This window comes from Anarhichas minor, unplaced genomic scaffold (genome assembly GCF_050575085.1).
Source record: "Anarhichas minor isolate MPS153535 unplaced genomic scaffold, ASM5057508v1 ptg000014l, whole genome shotgun sequence".
Classification (NCBI taxonomy): domain Eukaryota; kingdom Metazoa; phylum Chordata; class Actinopteri; order Perciformes; family Anarhichadidae; genus Anarhichas; species Anarhichas minor.
Window position 1 is genome coordinate 1806556 of NW_027466460.1, and position 18183 is coordinate 1824738.

Here is an 18183-nt window from a genome sequence, read left to right on the forward strand (position 1 = left end):
TCTGCTGATGAGCTTGGTGAGAGTGAACCAAAACAGTTAAAGGTACAAGATTGGGAGCATTTTTATTGCCTCTCAACAGCTCTCAACATGGCCACGGCTGAGCCTGCGGCTCGCAGCTAATGGTGCTAACAGTGCTGACAGAGCTTAGAGTGTTACATTTTTTCACAACGACGCTGTTGGTCTGGACGGCGTTATCAGATGTAACCACTGTATGACAGCAAGAGCATTAGCTAACCTGTGGGGCACGCTCACGTGCAGTAACATGCACTAAAACACACGCTCACGTGCAGTAACATGCACTAAAACACACGCTCACGTGCAGTAACATGCACTAAAACACACGCTCACGTGCAGTAACATGCACTGAAACACACGCTCACGTGCAGTAACATGCACTAAAACACACGCTCACGTGCAGTAACATGCACTAAAACACACGCTCACATGCATGGCCGGCCCGGCTATGTAAACATAGAGCTGTTGTGACTTGCCAAAAAGCTCTAGTTTTGTCTCATCTGTCCAAAGGACATTCTCCCAGAATCGTTGTGGCTTGTCAATATGCATTTTGGCAAATTCCAGTTTCAAAACTGGAGCTTTTTGGCAAGTCACATCAGCTCTATTTCCACAGACGCAAAAATTAAGCATACAAAAAAAGAACACTGTATCTACTGTGAAACATGGAGGAGGCTCGGTTATGTTCTGGGGCTGCTTTGCTGCATCTGGCACAGGGTGTCTTGAGTCTGTGCAGGGTACAGTGAAATCTCAAGACTATCAAGGCATTCTGGAGCGAAATGTGCTGCCCAGTGTCAGAAAGCTTGGTGTCAGTCACAGGTCATGGGTCCTCCTACAGGATAATGACCCAAAACACACGGCTAAAAACACCCAAGAATGGCTAAGAGCAAAACATTGGACTATTCTTCTATGAGCCCTGATCTAAATCCTATTGAACATCTGTGAAAGGAGCTGAAACATGCAGACTGGAGAAGGCACCCTTCAAACCTGAACAGCTGGAGCAGTTTGCTCACAAGGAGTGCGCCAAAATACCTGTTGACAGGTGCAGAAGTCTCATTGAGAGTCACAGAAATCGCTTGATTGCAGCGATTGCCTCAAAAGGATGTGCAACAAAATATTTTGTTAAGGCTACCATCGATTTTGTCCAGGCCATTTTCATTAGTTTGTTTTTTAAATGTATTCTGTTGAACCACAATTCAAAAGCAATGTCTGATTTGTATTAGTTCATTTTCAGTACATTTTTATTTATTATTACTTTTGTCAGTTTCAAGTTATTTCAGTGACCATTGTGGGTTTTTCTTTCTTTAACGGAAGGGTACCAACAATTCTGTCCATGTGTGTATTATGACACATATTATGACGTTGCCAAGGTAGCATATTATGTCTCAACAATGTGCTGTCCCATTTCAAGCCCTTGCAGTCTCTCTCATATTCAACCGTTTACCCGGTGACATCAGTTAAGTCCCTGAGAGTTCAGGTTTTAACGCCTTCGTGGGGGGACATTGGGATTGGGCCATTTTGTTCCTGAAGGTTTTTGGTTTCACGACAGAAAAAAAAGCTCAATAACTGTCAGGAACAAACTTACTGAAGGCCAACAGATGGCTATCAGCTCCAAAAGTAAAAGTCATGCGAGTTTTAGTCGCGACAAACATGACAAGATATGATTATCTCATATATTGACTAAAGTTTTCAACAAAGTTAAGTCTGCTTCTGCAGTTGCTTCAAATCCCGTGGAGTCACCATGCTTGAATACAGACAGCGCCACTCTGCCATTGTAACCCACATGGGGTCAAAGGGGGTTTAAAGAAAAACCCTGTCATGAGGATTTAAGCACTTTGCTGCCACCCTGCGTCTACTGTAAACGAGTGCACCCACCTCTTTTACTGCAAAACGTCACTCCGGTAACATGGCGACAAGCCCGTCAAATGAAACCATCGACATCTGTACATCTTGTAATTTGGTTACTTTGGTTAGCACTTATCCTGGCTTATGCAAACCACAGTAAAGACTGAAAACATCTTAACAGGCTAGTAACACGTGCACGCACACCCCACTATGCCAAACGCACACATATCCACAAATGACACATGCACACACTTACAGAACCCTGCAGCTACAGTAACAGACTGTCCTCCTCCTGCCCTTCAATCTCAGTTTTTACTCTCCAGGCAATTAGTTCCTGCAGTGCTGTTGTCACAAGCCATTGAATCTGACATTGTCAATGGTGGCCTAAGAAATATATTGGGAAATGAAAGAGACATTGGTTATTATAAGCTGAAGGTATATACCATAATAATAATAAAAATGCAACTAATAGGTTTGTAAAGGAGTGGAATTTGCTACATCTAGACAGTGAAAAGAGAAATACACATGCGTGGCATTAATTGTGGTATTCTTGTAGCAAAGTCTAACTTTACAGTAACTACTTCAGGCATTTTAAAACAAATGGGAAGAATTACTTGACCCTGGCGTGACACTGATCTACATAAAAGGTGGTACATCTTGTCCAGGAAAGGCAAAGTAATCAGAATAGATTCATATTTTTTGCTCCAAAACTTAAAATCACTTTTAACATAGTTTTAATTTGAATCAGACAGGCAACTCAGGTGCACAGACGCATGCAGGAGAGACCAGTTATATAATGTAAAGGTCATTTTTTCCATCTTACCCATACTGAAAGTAAAGCTCAAAGAGGCCTTTAGTGGCTGTGTCTCTCTGCAGTCGATTGTACTCTATGTTGAGCTTTTCAGGTCACGTTCTAGTAAAATCATTCTGCTTGCTCTCATGTGAATGACAAATGTAACTGCATGACAAAAAGAGGAAGACAGTTTTTACAGTATTGTACCTTACCTTAACCAAAATCATTTAAAAAAAGAAATGTATCTGTTAATTATGAGATATAAATCTCATAATTATGAGAATTATGGGGTCTTTGTCTCATATGTGATTCTATAGCATTATGACGTATGAGCCAAATCTCATTATTCATGGTTCACATAATCCAATTCTCATAATTACACGGCTATAATTCAAAATATGTGTATTTGTGTTCTTTGATAAATGCAATGCACTTTCACAGAGAGTAAACAATACAATAGTTCCTTATATTAGAATATATATATATAAATATATATATATATATTTATCCCGTGAGTCTATCGACATTTTTCTATTTTTATATATTGTTACCCGAATGGTGTCTTTTAAAAATAAACTTCTGTCTTCATAGGAAGTTAGGTTACGGCAACAAAATCACGTAGTTAGGTTTAGGAAGAAAATGTTGACGTTAACTTGATTGACTAATAACTCAACAGCATTGATATGAGATGATTAATGTGACTCACGACACGAAAGACTCGCATGACTAATGACCACTGTGACAAAATGTCACTTTTAGTTTTAGTTTTGCTCGGGACAAGAACATCGGTCTCCTGGACGTTTGACTCATCCACCAACCTTGTGTGGTTGGTGGTCGCTCATTATACTGCGTCAGTAGATATACCACAAAATGATTTGTATATTATCCACATAATCTTGACTAAAGAAGTTGAATAAGCCAAAACAGCGCACGGGCGGTGGATCGGTCCAACAAACAGACCTTTTTGCTGCCAAACGACGATCTTTTCCCAAAACCTAACCGAGTTGTTTCCTGTGAAGATCACGTTATTTTCCCCATGTAATGAGGGTAAAACTGGGTTTCGTAGTAAAATGCAGAAAAAAAACGAGCAGTAACTTTGTGTAAGATATACAAACCGTTTGTATGAGGATACGTTGGATACTAACGTGTGGGTTTATATTGGAGTTAAGTGAATGTGCGTTGCGTTGGTATCACACGCCGAGGGGCGCTGACCAACTAACGGTATTTGAGTAGGGAATGAGACTAAGTAGTAGAGTGATTAAATTACTCGAGGTCCACTTTTTAGACCTTTCAACCACATTTGTTGGCTCAGCTGTCATAGGTCATATGTTTACATTTACTGGTGAAGACCAGATGTGGCTGAAAGTCATAGAAAAAAGTTAGACAGTGGATTTTGATTTGAAATAACGTTTTTATACACTTTTATTTTCTCATATACTTTAAGCACTTAACTTTCTTGAGAAAATTAATTATTCAAAATGATTCGAAGGTATACTATGGATTAGTGTGCATACATACTGCAATAAAACTGGAATAACGTGGCACCAATATGTTGGGAATGTAAAGGAGCGTGTTTGGTTATCATCAAATATGAAACTAAACTATCGACGTCAATGGAGTTATTAACATCAATAAGTTAATTAGTAATTACTAATAAGAACGGGGCACCACCCTGCGGACAGGGACCGATAACCAAACTATAAACTAAGTCTCATAATTAGTGTTCACTCACGATATTAACAGTCTGAATACTATTACACGTTTGTAGTGGGAGTGAAGGTTTAAGTTCGAGCACAGGCCACTACATCCAGTTATTATTACACACACAAGTAATCACAGATGACTGCTCTTTAAAATATAACATTTTATTAAATCAAAATAATAAATGATCCGACAGACGAGGTGGTGACACAGAGAACGTCGTCTGTCGGTCACTTGTTGATCCCGCGAGGGTGACACAGATACCGGGTCTGCGCGTCACTTGCTGTTCCCGCGATGGTGACACAGAGAAGTCCGTCTGTCGGTCACGTGCAGAGGTGGTGACACAGAGAAGTCCGTCTGTCGGTCACGTGCAGAGGTGGTGACACAGAGAAGTCCGTCTGTCGGTCACGTGCAGAGGTGGTGACACAGAGAAGTCCGTCTGTCGGTCACGTGCAGAGGTGGTGACACAGAGAAGTCCGTCTGCACTGCTCCTCTTGAATCTGAGGTTCGACAAGCGGTCGGAGCCTCCTTTCCAGCACCCTGGCATAAGCCTTCCCCGGGAGGCTGAGTAGTGTGATACCCCGGTAATTCGAGCACACTCTCCGGTCCCCCTTTTTGAAGATGGGAACCACCACCCCGGTCTGCCATTCCATGGGCACTGATCCCGACCCCCATGCGACATTGAAGAGGCGTGTCAGCCAAGACAGCCCAACAGTGTCCAGCGCCTTCAGCATCTCAGGGCGGATCTCATCCACCCCCGGCGCCTTGCCACCATGGAGCTTTTTGACTACCTTAGCGGCCTCCACCAGGGATATGGGTCCGGCCTCCCCCTAGGTCCTCAGGCGCTGCCTCCTCTGCAGAGGACATGTTGGTCGGGTTTAGGAGTTCCTCAAAGTGCTCTTTCCACCGCCCGACGATGTCCCCCGTCCGGGTCAGCAGTCCCCCCCCCCCCCTGCTGAGAACCGCCTGGGGTAGGCCCTGCTTACCCTTCCTGAGCTGTCGGATGGTTTGCCAGAACCTCCTTGAGGCCAACCGAAAGTCCTTCTCCATAGCCTCGCCGAACTCCTCCCATGCCCGAGTTTTAGCATCTGCGACCATCGCAGCTGCAGCCCTTCTGGTCTGCCGGTACCTCTCAGCTGCTTCTGGAAACCCCTGAGCCAACCAGGCCTGAAAGGCCTCCTTCGTCATTTAACCTTGACAAAATGTATTTTTCAAAATGTATATTTTGCACGTGCCCGACTCCACCTGCAAGTGGATCACACACTTCTTGTCTGACAGGAAGCAGCACGTCAAGCTGGGAAAACACGTCTCAGCCTCCAGGACCATCAGCACCGGTTCCCCCAAGGCTGCGTTCTTTCCCCTCTGCTCTTCTCCCTGTACACCAACAACTGCACCTCCAGTCACCAGTCCGTCAAGCTCCTGAAGTTCGTGGATGACACCACCCTCATTGGACTCATCTATGGTGGGGATAGGTGGGAGACTGACCATCTGGTGACCTGGTGCGGTCTGAACAACTTGGAGCTCAACGCTCTAAAGACAGTGGAGATGGTTGTGGATTTCTGGAAGAATGCAGCCCCACCTGCCCCTATCACTCTGTGTGACTCCCCCGTCGACGCTGTGGAGTCCTTCCGCTTCCTGGGCTCCATCATAACCCAGGACCTCAAGTGGGAGCTGAACATCAGCTCCATCACCAAGAAGGCTCAGCAGAGGATGTACTTCCTGAGGCAGCTGAAGAAATTTAACCTGCCAAAGACAATGATGGTGCACTTCTACACTGCCATCATTGAGTCCATCCTCTGCTCCTTCATCACGGTCTGGTACGCTGCGGCTTCATTCTGTAGTGTGTCATGGCGGGCAATGGTGATATCTCCCCCCCTCCTACTCAGAGATGGAGACAGGTCCCCCGCGCAAGTCAAGTTCAGTTCCCTAAAGCGGGGCAGGAGCTGGAAGAAAAACCTCGTGCACTAGGCATCTTCTGTCCCCTGCGGCACTGGCGACTCGACATGCCCGGGCGACGACTCAGCCGAAAGAAGGCGGTGGCTTCGTTGAACAAACTGGAGGTGGATCACACTGACAGAGCTGGATAAACAAGGCTTAGCTGACAAAGGATTTTCCGAACTAGGGTGCTAGAAGGGCCTCTAAGGTTGTGGTACCCTAGAGGTGTATGCGAAAAGTGGGGGAACACATTAGGCTCGTTTCTGACCCGGAATCGAGTAGAGCAAGAGTGTTATGGCCCCCCAGTACGACTGAAATATATATATACACAACGGGCATTGCCTTTGCGAGCAAGGTCGCCCAAGAAGGTTAAAGAACATGGGGGTGCGAAATTGGGAGTGGTCGTTTCAGGGAGTGTGCCGAGTTATCTTCCCCACCCTACAAGGTAGACTTGAGCAGCAGAGGGGAAGGTCACTTGGCTTAGTCAGGTGGGCTGCGAGTCGGTGTCGGGTTTTCTGACGAGCGCGGTGGCATTACCTGATTTGGACCCTGAGATAGTCATCAATACTCGAGTAGCGAGTATTTGGATCGAAGCGCTCTACGTCCTTCGTGAGGGACTCTATGTGATCGGTGCGCAGGCCCTGCGTGCGGAGAGGGCCTAAACCGTCTGAATTGCCGTAATTATTAAAATCAAGGGGAGGGTGATCTACCTCTCCCCGTGTGGGAGAGGGCGTTTGTTCTAGGCGTACACTTGACATATGCGGAATGTCTCGCTCGTCTGTGGAAGTGGGCTCGGACCCACTTAGGTCACTCAGGACCTGGGAGTACTCCCCCCTTCTCCTGTCAACCTGCAAAGTAGTTTGACTATCAGAGAGGGAGAGTTTGAGGAGACCAGCAGCTGCATCTTGTGGTGCACTTCTGGCCTGTGACAACTGTGTGTAACTTTTCTTTGAGGGATTAAGAAAAACAAAAACAAAGTGTTGGTATTACAAATAAACGATCAAATCTACTAAACACAGCTGACTGTTAGGTTAGGAAATGAAACGAATAATTTAACCTGGAAAGGAGAAGAAATAACAAATTTCGGAAAGGAAATTAAAATTAAAAATTTTATTAAAATTAAGATTAAAAATTAAAATTAAAATTAAAATTAAAATAAGAAAAGATTTTGAATATCAAAAATCAAACTATTTTGGAAAATAATTTTCAGAAATTTGGATTATTCAAAACAAAATTAATAATTGAACTGCATACATTGTCTGCTAAATGTATCCCATGAGTCTAGTGATATGTGTATTTTTTTAAACAGATTCATCTTCTCTTATATTTTCTGTTATGATTCATATTGACAGTGTGGACTTAGTGAGGTAGCAGAGTACTTCTGCTCTCCAGTTACCTGCAACGTGACCATACATGATATCTCAATAATTCTTATTTCTCTTTTTCTGTTGCAGACTTAATCTAGCCTGGTGCAGCTGTAACTTAGCCATAGTGGGAGTCCCACCCTTGTTAAACCGTAGCATTCTGTGTAATTCTTCCGCTATTTCCCTCTCCCAAAAGCCTCTCCTCTACTCTGTGTGAGTCTCCTTCACATTAAATCCACAGTAATAGCAGCCTGTATTGGCAGCCGTGGCCCACGGGGACACTGCGGTACACTACCTTGAGATGTCAGCAGAGCCAGCCCTGTTTTGGAATTGATCTCTTGGTAATCTTCTCTCTCCACCGGGCTCCCAAGCATCTTCTGGCAGAGAGCGATTAAAGAGCCCATCAACCAACCGCCACCCCACCACCCCTCCTCAGTCCATTCCAGACCACCCTTTCTGACTCTCGTCAGCAGCAGTAGCACCAGTACACATCAGTAATGACACTGCCCTGTGGCCTCTCTCTGTCTTCTCTTTACTTAAGGACAATAAAGGCCTCTGGATATGTGCATCAGCTGGACTGTGATGACTCATTCCCATGAGTGACATCATCATCGTTGATCAGATGATATTATGTTGTCTGAATGCTTCAACCGATGACTGTACACCGGCCGCATCGATATGGATCAGTCAAATGATCAGTCTGTGTTAGTTGCTGTGGCCGTCATCATTGTCACCACTGCTGCTCCAACCACAACCACAGCTATTATAGGCACCACATAAATATGCGTAAAAGAGCCTGCTATAATTACTTCTATTCTTTATGCACTATCACTCACTTCAGCATCATTATATTCTGCACTGAAACTTGTTAAGGTTATGTCCATGTCGAAATTAACATCTTCATCTTTAATGACTCGCACTCGGTTTCTCATCCCTATTTATAAGAGTATCCTTTCTGCTCGACAAAGTTGTCCAAACTACTTTCGGCAGAGGAGGGAAAGAGAGCACAGAACTTTTTTTCTATATTCCAGTAAAATTACTGTTAGGTTGCTTAAATTTCTCCCAAGTAAGTTGTCTTTGAATAATTTAGAGAAAAATACTAGAATAGCTTATAAAAAGTGCTTGTGCAAACATTCAAACTTCTGGAGATTTTATTTTCCAAGGTTTCAGTGCTATCGCCTACAAGTACGGGGATCATTTTGGCAGCATCCAACTCAATTTAAGATTCAGAGAAATATAGTTAAGGACTACTTTTCAGCAAGAGGTGGCCAGAGTTAAATATTAATTACCCACACAAAGGCCATGGGGTTGTTAAATGCTATGGAAGTATATTAACGAAAAAAAATCCGGCACCTGGACTCCAAATGTCTAAATAAGTTGCAGTGATGAATTTACTTCTCTCTCTAGCCGCTGGGCAGTCGGTAAGCCCGAATCCTCTCAATCTGTTCATGAAGTTGGTTGTCGACAGCTCTCATTTTAGTTGTGTTGTGGTCCGTGTTCAGTGATCTTACATGGGTGTCCGTACAATATTTCATGGAAATCTTCATTGCAAAGCTCCCTCTGAGCAATAAGTGGTGGTTGTAATTACAAACAAAGGGTTGTTACTTGATTCAAGCACAATGTCGGGGTACTATTTGGAATCACTTTGGGTGTTCTGACAGAAATGGCTACTTAGTAAAGTGTTGATTCTTTGGAGTTAGAACCGGATCTATGCTCAGGTCTACTCAGGTTAACAATTTAGATGCTGTTGTGCTCGACGGAAAAATGTATGTGTGTGAATTTGTAATAGTCTTTGTAAGATAAGATAAGGTCTTGGGCTCCAAGCCGCTGCATCACACAATACACTTACCAGCATCACAATCCACATGCACGCATAGAACATAAATCATACATACACTCATGCAAAAACATGCTGAAGTAGACATGTCTACTTTGTAGCTTTGTAAAGTGTCGTTAAATTTTCTTTGACCAGCATAACATTACTCTACGTTACAGCGTGTCTCCAAGACAAACTAAATCGGTAAACATTTGTGAAAACTCTCTCTTAAAGTCACAGAGGAGAGAGTCAGACAGACAGATTGCAGCAGATAATGGAGAGGTGAACGGTACATGGACTAGACTGCATGAACCGTATCTGAAAATTGTGTGTGTGGGACACACAATTTCATTTTTTTCAGGAAACTAATCTTAACATACAGAGGTGGAAGAAGTACTCACCTCTCTCTTTAAGTAAAATTAGTAATGTAGAATACTCTCTTTCAAGAAAAAGTCCTGCATTCTAAATATTACATAAGTAAAAGTACAAAGTATTAGCATTAACACATATTAGGCTACCAAAAGTAAAATGATTCACTAAGTACAACAACCAATTTTAGAATAATATATATTCTATTATTGGACTATACTTATTGATGCATTAATGTGTTCATCACTTTAATATTGCAGCTGGCACTCATTTAAATTACTTTACATACGACACCCTGACACCCCTCCCCCCCCCCCCCCCCTTAATATTTTTTTCTAGAATTTCAATCTCATTTCATGGATTTCTTCAGCAAAACAGGCGTCATCACTTGATCTAAATGTGAATGCCGAAGCCGGCTCTGTTCTCTGAGAACAATGTGCGATTGAAAGATTGTAAAAATAAACCTGAGTGGAACTTTGAGCTCAAATTGTATCGTTGCATGTTTGCAAATGTCAAAATACATATATAAGTATATGTATGTAGAATAAAATACCAACACAGGCTTGTTTTTTTTTCTTTATAGGTTGAATATTACTTCCTCAAATACATAGTATTTCTTTACAAATATTGTAAGAAAATGAGAACACAGTTAACAGACTTCTTTCCATTTAATAAATATGATTATAAATGCATAAAACAATTACACACAGCACAGTTGAGGTCAAACAAAAACACTGTAACACCTGACCGTCTGTTCTTATACAAAAGCTGTACAGTAATAAAACTCTTTTTTTTATTATTATTAATATTTGTCTACAAAAATAATAATCTTGCTAATTCTGCAGGGAAGAGGAGATAGAGAGAAAGACGGAGGGAGGGAGAGGAATAAAGAGTAGATCTACGGCTCGATTCAGTTTCACTCTCAGGTACATCCCAGCTCCCACGAACCAGGAGGCCCCAGATCCCCCGTGTTACCAGGACTTCCTACCAGTTTGACCTTCCCCCAAAGAAACCCACAGGCAGAAGGGGCTTTTATCATGACAGACCTCCTGATCTGGTCATTTTTTTGTTCCCTGTGGTCTGAGGTTTCAGGCTACTGTATGTCTCCCTCAAGCTGTTAAAATCAGTGCCAGGACCCCTTTTCTAAATTTGAACAAAATACTACTCAGTACTTTAAATCATTACTTTACAATTCCTTAATTTCCTTAATCATAGAAAATCCAATCATTATTGTATTGCTACATTCCTAAATCTTTCATTGATGTTGCTGATCTTCATAAATCACCTCCAGTATGTTAAATAACCCTTTTACACCATGCAATGGAACAAGATACATCACTTCATAGCTGAGTGCAAAGTCTGTCCTGCAATTTCAGATGGAACATATACAGCTACAGTGGAAATGAAGACGGATGCCAGAGTTGTTACCAAAATCATCTTCGCATGCAGCTGTGAAATATAAACGCTTCATTTTAAATTGAAATGTATCATCCAAAAAATACTAACCTCTGAAATTGAGACAGGCTGTTTACAGTGTCCCAATGGCACTGTCCACAACCACTCAAAGACTCAAACGTACTCTGTATAGCACAACTTAACGTCTGTGTGTGTCAGTGAGAGTGTGTGTGCCTGCTGTATGTCTTGAGAAGCATTCATCTGATCTACTTTGCATTTGGCGGTGTATTGCTGGGGGCCCAAGGACGTGCAGCACTGAAGTTGGTGCAACGTGACATATCAATAAACTTTGAGCTAACAAGCGATGTTAAGCAGTGGGGGCGGGGCTTCGGGGCTCTGCGGACTGAGTCAAACATGTTGTCCGCAGCGCTGGATGCTGGACCTACTAACTTTACAACCGAACTCTTCCTCACTTCCCTGAAGTCAACGAGCGCTGAGCGCTGAGAAACCTACATGCTCAAGAAAAAAATAATAAATCAAGCTTGAGGCTGTTTGTATCTTTACGTGTGAGCACACTGCCAGGATACGCCATCATCCTACTTCTTAGCACTGATGCACATCAACAGACCAGAAGAGCAGCAATTGTATGACATCCAATCCTTCAGCGTGACACACCCGACTTGAACGTTGTGTAAATAAGTAACCAGGACTTGAGTAACCTACTCTGTAGTCAGTAATTAGTTGGTGGCAACTTGAAAATGTTCCATGTAGCATAATACATCCTAAAATCAAAAAATGTACAAGATGGGGCCTTCCAATTGGTAATGATGCAAACATGGCCTTAAAGGAGTGTGCGCTCAACCCCCTTTTCCAAGCATGTCGGAGAACTACGGTGGCCTTCAGGTTATGTAAAAACATGAAAGGCCCTCTCTAGAGCCAGTGTTTGGTTTGTCCATACTGTGCTACTGTAAAAACATGGCGGTGAAACATGGCAGACGTGAGGACCCGCTCCTTATATACTGTAGATATGAAGGACTCATTCTAAGCTACGAAGACACAGCAATTCTTAGTTTCAGGTGATTACACACAGATTTTAGATATGAATATTATAATCTATTTATTTCAATGTATCCCCCTAATCCTACACACTTCCTTGTCATTTAAATTGATAATGAATATTAGTGGTACACACAGTAGTAATAAACTCATATTGAAATAAATTGATTATCGCAAACTAATTCATACATATAAACCTGGCGTCCTCGAGTCCCCCCAAGGCTCAGGGCCAAATCCCAAATTGCCTGGTTGGTAGTCCAATCTTGTACAGTAAGCAACCTTCCACTTACATCATACGTTTACGTGACTTTGTGTGAGAAACATTACCTCATACTGGCAATCTTAAATCCATCTAAGGAGCAATCCCAGGGTTCGGAATAATGATGTTCTTGGCAGATATTTTCACTGCAGAGCTACCAATGAATACCGCCAACTGGATTCCTTTTTGAACTTGTGACCCCTACATATTCCTTCATTACTGGCCAGTCCTGCCTCCCCTAATATCCCTCAACATCTTATGTTTCACTTGCGTCCCGTCTGAATTCAATCGCTGTAAACTACTCCTCACTTGGCATCGTGTTCAGTGGACCAAATGAAGCAACGCTATGCAAAGCAGCCAGTGTGTGTTGCGGGCAAGTGTCTAATCATCGCTCCTCAGTACAGACCACAGTTACATTCTCTACTGATTGTATTGTGGGTATATTTATTATGAGCATTTCTGTACAGCCACCACTGAACAATCGTAGAAAAGCGCATCCATAGTTGACAAAACCACACTCTCCCTGTATTCCCACATCTCCACAGAATAAAAAGAGGGAAAACTAATCCGGAAAGGTTGCCTCTGAAGATTTGAAAGGCATCAATCAGGCATTTACATCTGTCAGATTTCGCACACACAGTACCACGGGGCTTGACAGTCCTCCGAACAAGCTAACCATCTGTGTAGCCTGGTAGCATCTGCGCTCTAGTTCTCCTGCTCCTACAGTGTGATATAATGAGTTGGGATGAAGATGGGTGCTACTCGAGAGCGGGTCGGGACATTAGCCTAAATGTGTCACCAACCTTAACCAGCCTTGAGCTTGACTGGCCACATTAAGTATTCAAGAGTGCAACCTCTTCTTATTCTGTCCGATAGAACACTCTGAATGCATCTTGGCCCCAATAAGCACTCTTCCATCTCTCTTAGCGCCTCTCTCTCTTTCTCGCCGCCATGCTCTTTGGATTCTCTCACAAAGTGGTTGTATCTCATTCCATCTGCTATCGTGAATCAGAGCTTTGATAAATTGTACTCCGCCTCCAGTAGGGATATTGGCTTTGATCGGGGGTGAGGCTGCGAACCACTTTGGAATACTTTTCTTTTTGAGATAGTCCTCCTGTTACCTCCTGTTTCTTCCTCTATTCCGAAAAAGTGTAAATGCTTGTATTCGATCACTTGCAGCCTGAAGGTGCAGTGTAGCATCGTAGCATCGAGCGGTCACTTATTCTAAAGCACAACACATTTTACAAACTGGTATGTATCATGAATAGTACCAGAAGCATTGGATTAACAGCAAAGGTTCAATTTATGCAGAAAACCAAACCCTGTATTTTTGTTAATAAATTAAAATCTGGAAAAAAGGAAAATGTTTCAGTAGAAAATGTGTATTGTGCCATTAATCAGCGTTCCAAGAGACAATGGACCAAAAGCTTTGAAGTACCCTATTCACATTTTATAACAACATTTCTGTTTAGTATGACACTTGTTATTAAAGTACACAAATTTATAACATAGACATTCATGATTTACAAAATAAATGTGTAATTCACTTCAATAACATACTTCATGAAAGTATATTCATATGAATATATAATACACTACTGCTGTTAGCTTCATACAACAGCAAACCAATCTCGGATATGTAAGCAAAACCAAAACAGTGTTACTTATTTCATTTTTTACCCTCTCTAGATCATGCTGGTTGCTCCCTCTGAATTATGTATCTGACTTGTATGGGTTCCTATCATATGTTGAAAGACAATTATAACCTGTACACAGTTTCTTCTGGTTTGAACAGAGCACAGTATGTGTCAGCAAGGTCCAACATGCACAGGTATAAAGCTCAAAACCATTGTGTCCCAAATGAAAAAAAAAATATATATCCATGACGCAGCTGGAGTGGTAATCCAATCCAAAGTTTAGACGATGTACGTGGGGAGTTCTGTAGAGAATTTCACATGTACATGAGGTTTCATACATCCTGGGGATAAACAGGACAGAGAAAGAAACAGGTGTCAGAGGATATGTTGTACTAGTAGCTGAATAAATATGGAACGTTTGGCCAGTCGCATTACAGTAGGTGAAACTTTAAATATGCATTCATGAATTCATTGATTTTTGGCCATGTGGGGCAGCAGAACAAGCCGAAAAAAACACAACATCTGACATTATGTCTTAAGGAAAACATGTTAGCAAACAGTTTAGACATCCGGCAAACATGGCGCAACATTAGTATTCAGTTGGAGTTGTGTTTTTGGAAACTCAATCAATGTAAGTCCAACATTTATTCTCCTTTTTAGTTCTGTTTTGGTCTCAACCACAGTACAATATCTGGCTCTGTAGTTGCTTTAAGCTCCACCATGTTTACCAGTTACCTGCTAATCTCTAGGCACCAGGGCAAGGTTTTGGTATTGGAAGCGTTCTGGTTTCTGTTTGTGTTCTGATAAGTATTGACCAGTACGTTGGAGCAGACTTTGGTTGCATGCAAGGAAACAGTCTGTGTGATGAAAATGTTGCTTTTTATTGAGTGAGACATTGTCTCTCAATGCCAACGGCATTCTCTCGTTGCAAGTTGGTAATCGGATGGTAAATAATGGCCATCGCGTGGAAGAGGAAGTCTTGGGTACCTGAATCCCTGTCAGCTAACTTTTTCTGTCTGCCTCTTAATGCTGGCAAGTAGTGTACACTGAACACAATACATTACATCACAGTCATTTAGCAGACGCTTTTATCCAAAGCGACTTACAATTCAGATTCTATCCATACACCGTAGGCACAGCTACGGGAGCAATTTTGGGGTTAAGTGTCTTGCTCAAGGACACATCGACATGCGACCAGCGGAGCCGGAGATCGAACCGCCGATCCTCTGATTGAAGGACGGCCCTGCTCTCCACTTAGCCACCGTCGCCACAATAGATATTGATTGTTTTTAGGTGGGTCTTTGTTTTGCTGCTGGCCCTGTCCACAACAGTATATTGCTTAACTCCTGTGTCGGTACTAGTGGCCGTTTGTCTAAACTGGGGGCGTGTCGTCCGCCATCTACAGTAGTTAACGCACTGACTATGGAAAGGTCCCTGATATAACTCTAAGTCAACTACAACAGGCCGTAGTTTATTTACTGCAATGCAGACGTTTGAAGGTGTTCAGACATTTTAAATCAAGATACTTTTAAATCATTTTAATGTAAGTTACACAGCAGTATCTACCAGCTAACACTAACTAACATTAGCTCTCAAAATGTGCAGAGTCTCATTTTTGTGAAACAGGACATAGAATGTGAATATGTCCTAAGAACAGTATCAGTCAACGTCAATCCCTAAATGTTCATATTCATAGTGCCACAGAAATATAGCACCGTTTATGTCCCCCTGAAAAAAAGACTGTAGTTATAAATTCATGAATGAGTTTGGGGTAACAACATCATGTTAGGTCATCACAATCAAACACTATATGAGAATAACACAGGTGTGTGACAAATTACAGGAAGAACCGGAATAAATCAGGGAAGACACAGATAAATCAAATGCTAATGTTTCCACACAGGGCACACAGGTTTACTAAATGCTTTGATGAATATGAAAATGATGAATCATGTACGATGCCTGTACAGCACTAGATTTCAACCCAGCGGCACAGCTGTGGGAGACTTTTGAGCAAACGTCTTAGACTTTGATTTTTCTTGAATTTGTCACTCATCTGTATTCTCAGGTGATCTAAAGGGTGACAGAACTGAGGGGATCATTGGAGAAGCAGCTGTTTTTATCATCATACTCATTTTTGCTTAGCTGTCGTTCACCCCTTGACCGGACCATTTCACTTCTGAGAAACACACAACAAAAAGCACAGGATGAGTCTCATGAAACAACAAACACAATGGTATGAAATAAGCAATGGAGGAAACAAAATGGAAACGCCAGTGACCGATCAGAGTCGACCCAGAGTGGATATCTACCTATGGGCCGTGAGTTAAACTCTGTGTCCAGAATCTCCAAAGAATGCACCAAGTCCCGCTGTGAACTGGGTGTGCCCTCTGTTGGATTAGCTGGACTCATCATTTCTTGTTCTTTTTCGTTCTGCATCTGCGCATAGACGTTGAGGCCTGGGATCTTCCTTGAGGAAAGATTTACAGTGAGACAAAGGGATAAAGACAGCACCCTAACTAAGACAAAGAGAGCAAAGACACAACAACCAGGAGCCATCTGCAACCACACAACATTATTTACTCAACTTGTTTGTAACTTCTGATGATATGATTAAGAACATATGCATGCAAATAAGTATTTACACAAGTACTAAATGTGATAAGGTCTGAACGGCTGACGTTTTATATTGTCTCCGTACATCTTCATGATCCTTCATGCCCTTTTCCCTTGAAACTGCACCTTGGACATAATTTAACATTTCAGAAAGGTCAACTGCCCACGTTTAAAGGGCTTATTATTGATAGCAGCTGAATGCTGACTGACATTTCTTTTGCAAAGAATGACCTGACAAAAGAATCTCCACAGGATTCCCAAAGCCAATTCTCCACTGAGGAGCGCTGGGTTTGCCTGTTGAAGATGTTTGACAGGCAGCTATAAGCCTCACAGGCAGCTTTTGTTTACCGAGCTGTCAGGACGCTGTGGCACCTTTCACCATCTCCCTATCACATACAGCGTGACGACTATACACACATGACATTTCATGAACACCTTACCTCTTGAACTTGTAGATGACAAATACAGCTAAACCCAAAACCACCACTGATAACAGCATTAGCATGGCAGAGCCACTGTGGTTCTCGCTGGTGTCCACTAGAGGCGCTGCAGAGACAGGAAGACAAGAGCCACAGAGTGTAAGCAATACAACACATCAACACAGCCTGTATTTCCACCCAGCTGAATCATGCAATAAGCAGTCAACAGGATCATTTACACCTATTGAAATCATAGATGAATCATTTTAAAATACAGTATTATGGACTTTTCTTACTCTTTATCTTATAAGCCTCTTTAGGACAGTAGCAGCATCCCCAATAGGAAGAGGCACACATACTTGTAACGATGCTCACTCTCTGAATGTCTCTGTGTAGCTACATGGTGGGAGCCAATCAGACACAGGGATATTAGTTGACGGGGGCAGCAAAAAGAATAATATACCTGATTGTCCACTATGGAAGCCCATAAAGGACTCTGTTAAAATGATAATGTATTTCAACAATAGCATCCTAATTATCCACATATGTATATGTTGTTTGAGTGAATGTTTTAATGAAAATGCAATAATCCATTTGAGAGCAGGTTAAGTCTTTGAAAATGTAATGTCAAATGTTTTCATTTTTATTTTCAAATGGTTAGAAAATTGCACTTTGATATTCATGGTGGCTCGATAACAGAAAACTAGGCCACATAGTTATTCCATTTTAATTTTCAAATTTCAAATTGACGATTGAATAGTGTCCAATGTGGGTTTGACTCATGTCTCTTGTCATGTGAATATGGTCATAGAACGGCCATTTGGAATGTGAAAATGAAAATGAGATTATTTCATTTTCATTTGAAAAGTTTTACTCAAATAACCCATGTGGAACATTATAATTCTATTGTGAAACTACATTTTCCTTTTCAAGTGTAAAAGTTTCATTTGAATAAGGTCCCCAATG

The 18183-nt window shown here is 42.0% G+C and overlaps 1 protein-coding gene across 1 annotated transcript in view; it reads right to left on the reverse strand.

The window, feature by feature from the left end:
* Window positions 1-14461: 14461 nt before the first annotated feature.
* sorcs1 (sortilin-related VPS10 domain containing receptor 1) overlaps window positions 14462-18183 on the reverse strand; it is a 147442-nt gene continuing 143720 nt past the window's right edge. Inside the window, exons 25-27 of the mRNA XM_076091047.1 lie at window positions 17239-17344; window positions 16495-16652; window positions 14462-14523 (exon numbers count right to left, since the gene is read on the reverse strand). Coding sequence (XP_075947162.1) covers window positions 14462-14523; window positions 16495-16652; window positions 17239-17344 — 326 coding nt within the window. The remainder of the gene's footprint in view (window positions 14524-16494; window positions 16653-17238; window positions 17345-18183) is intronic.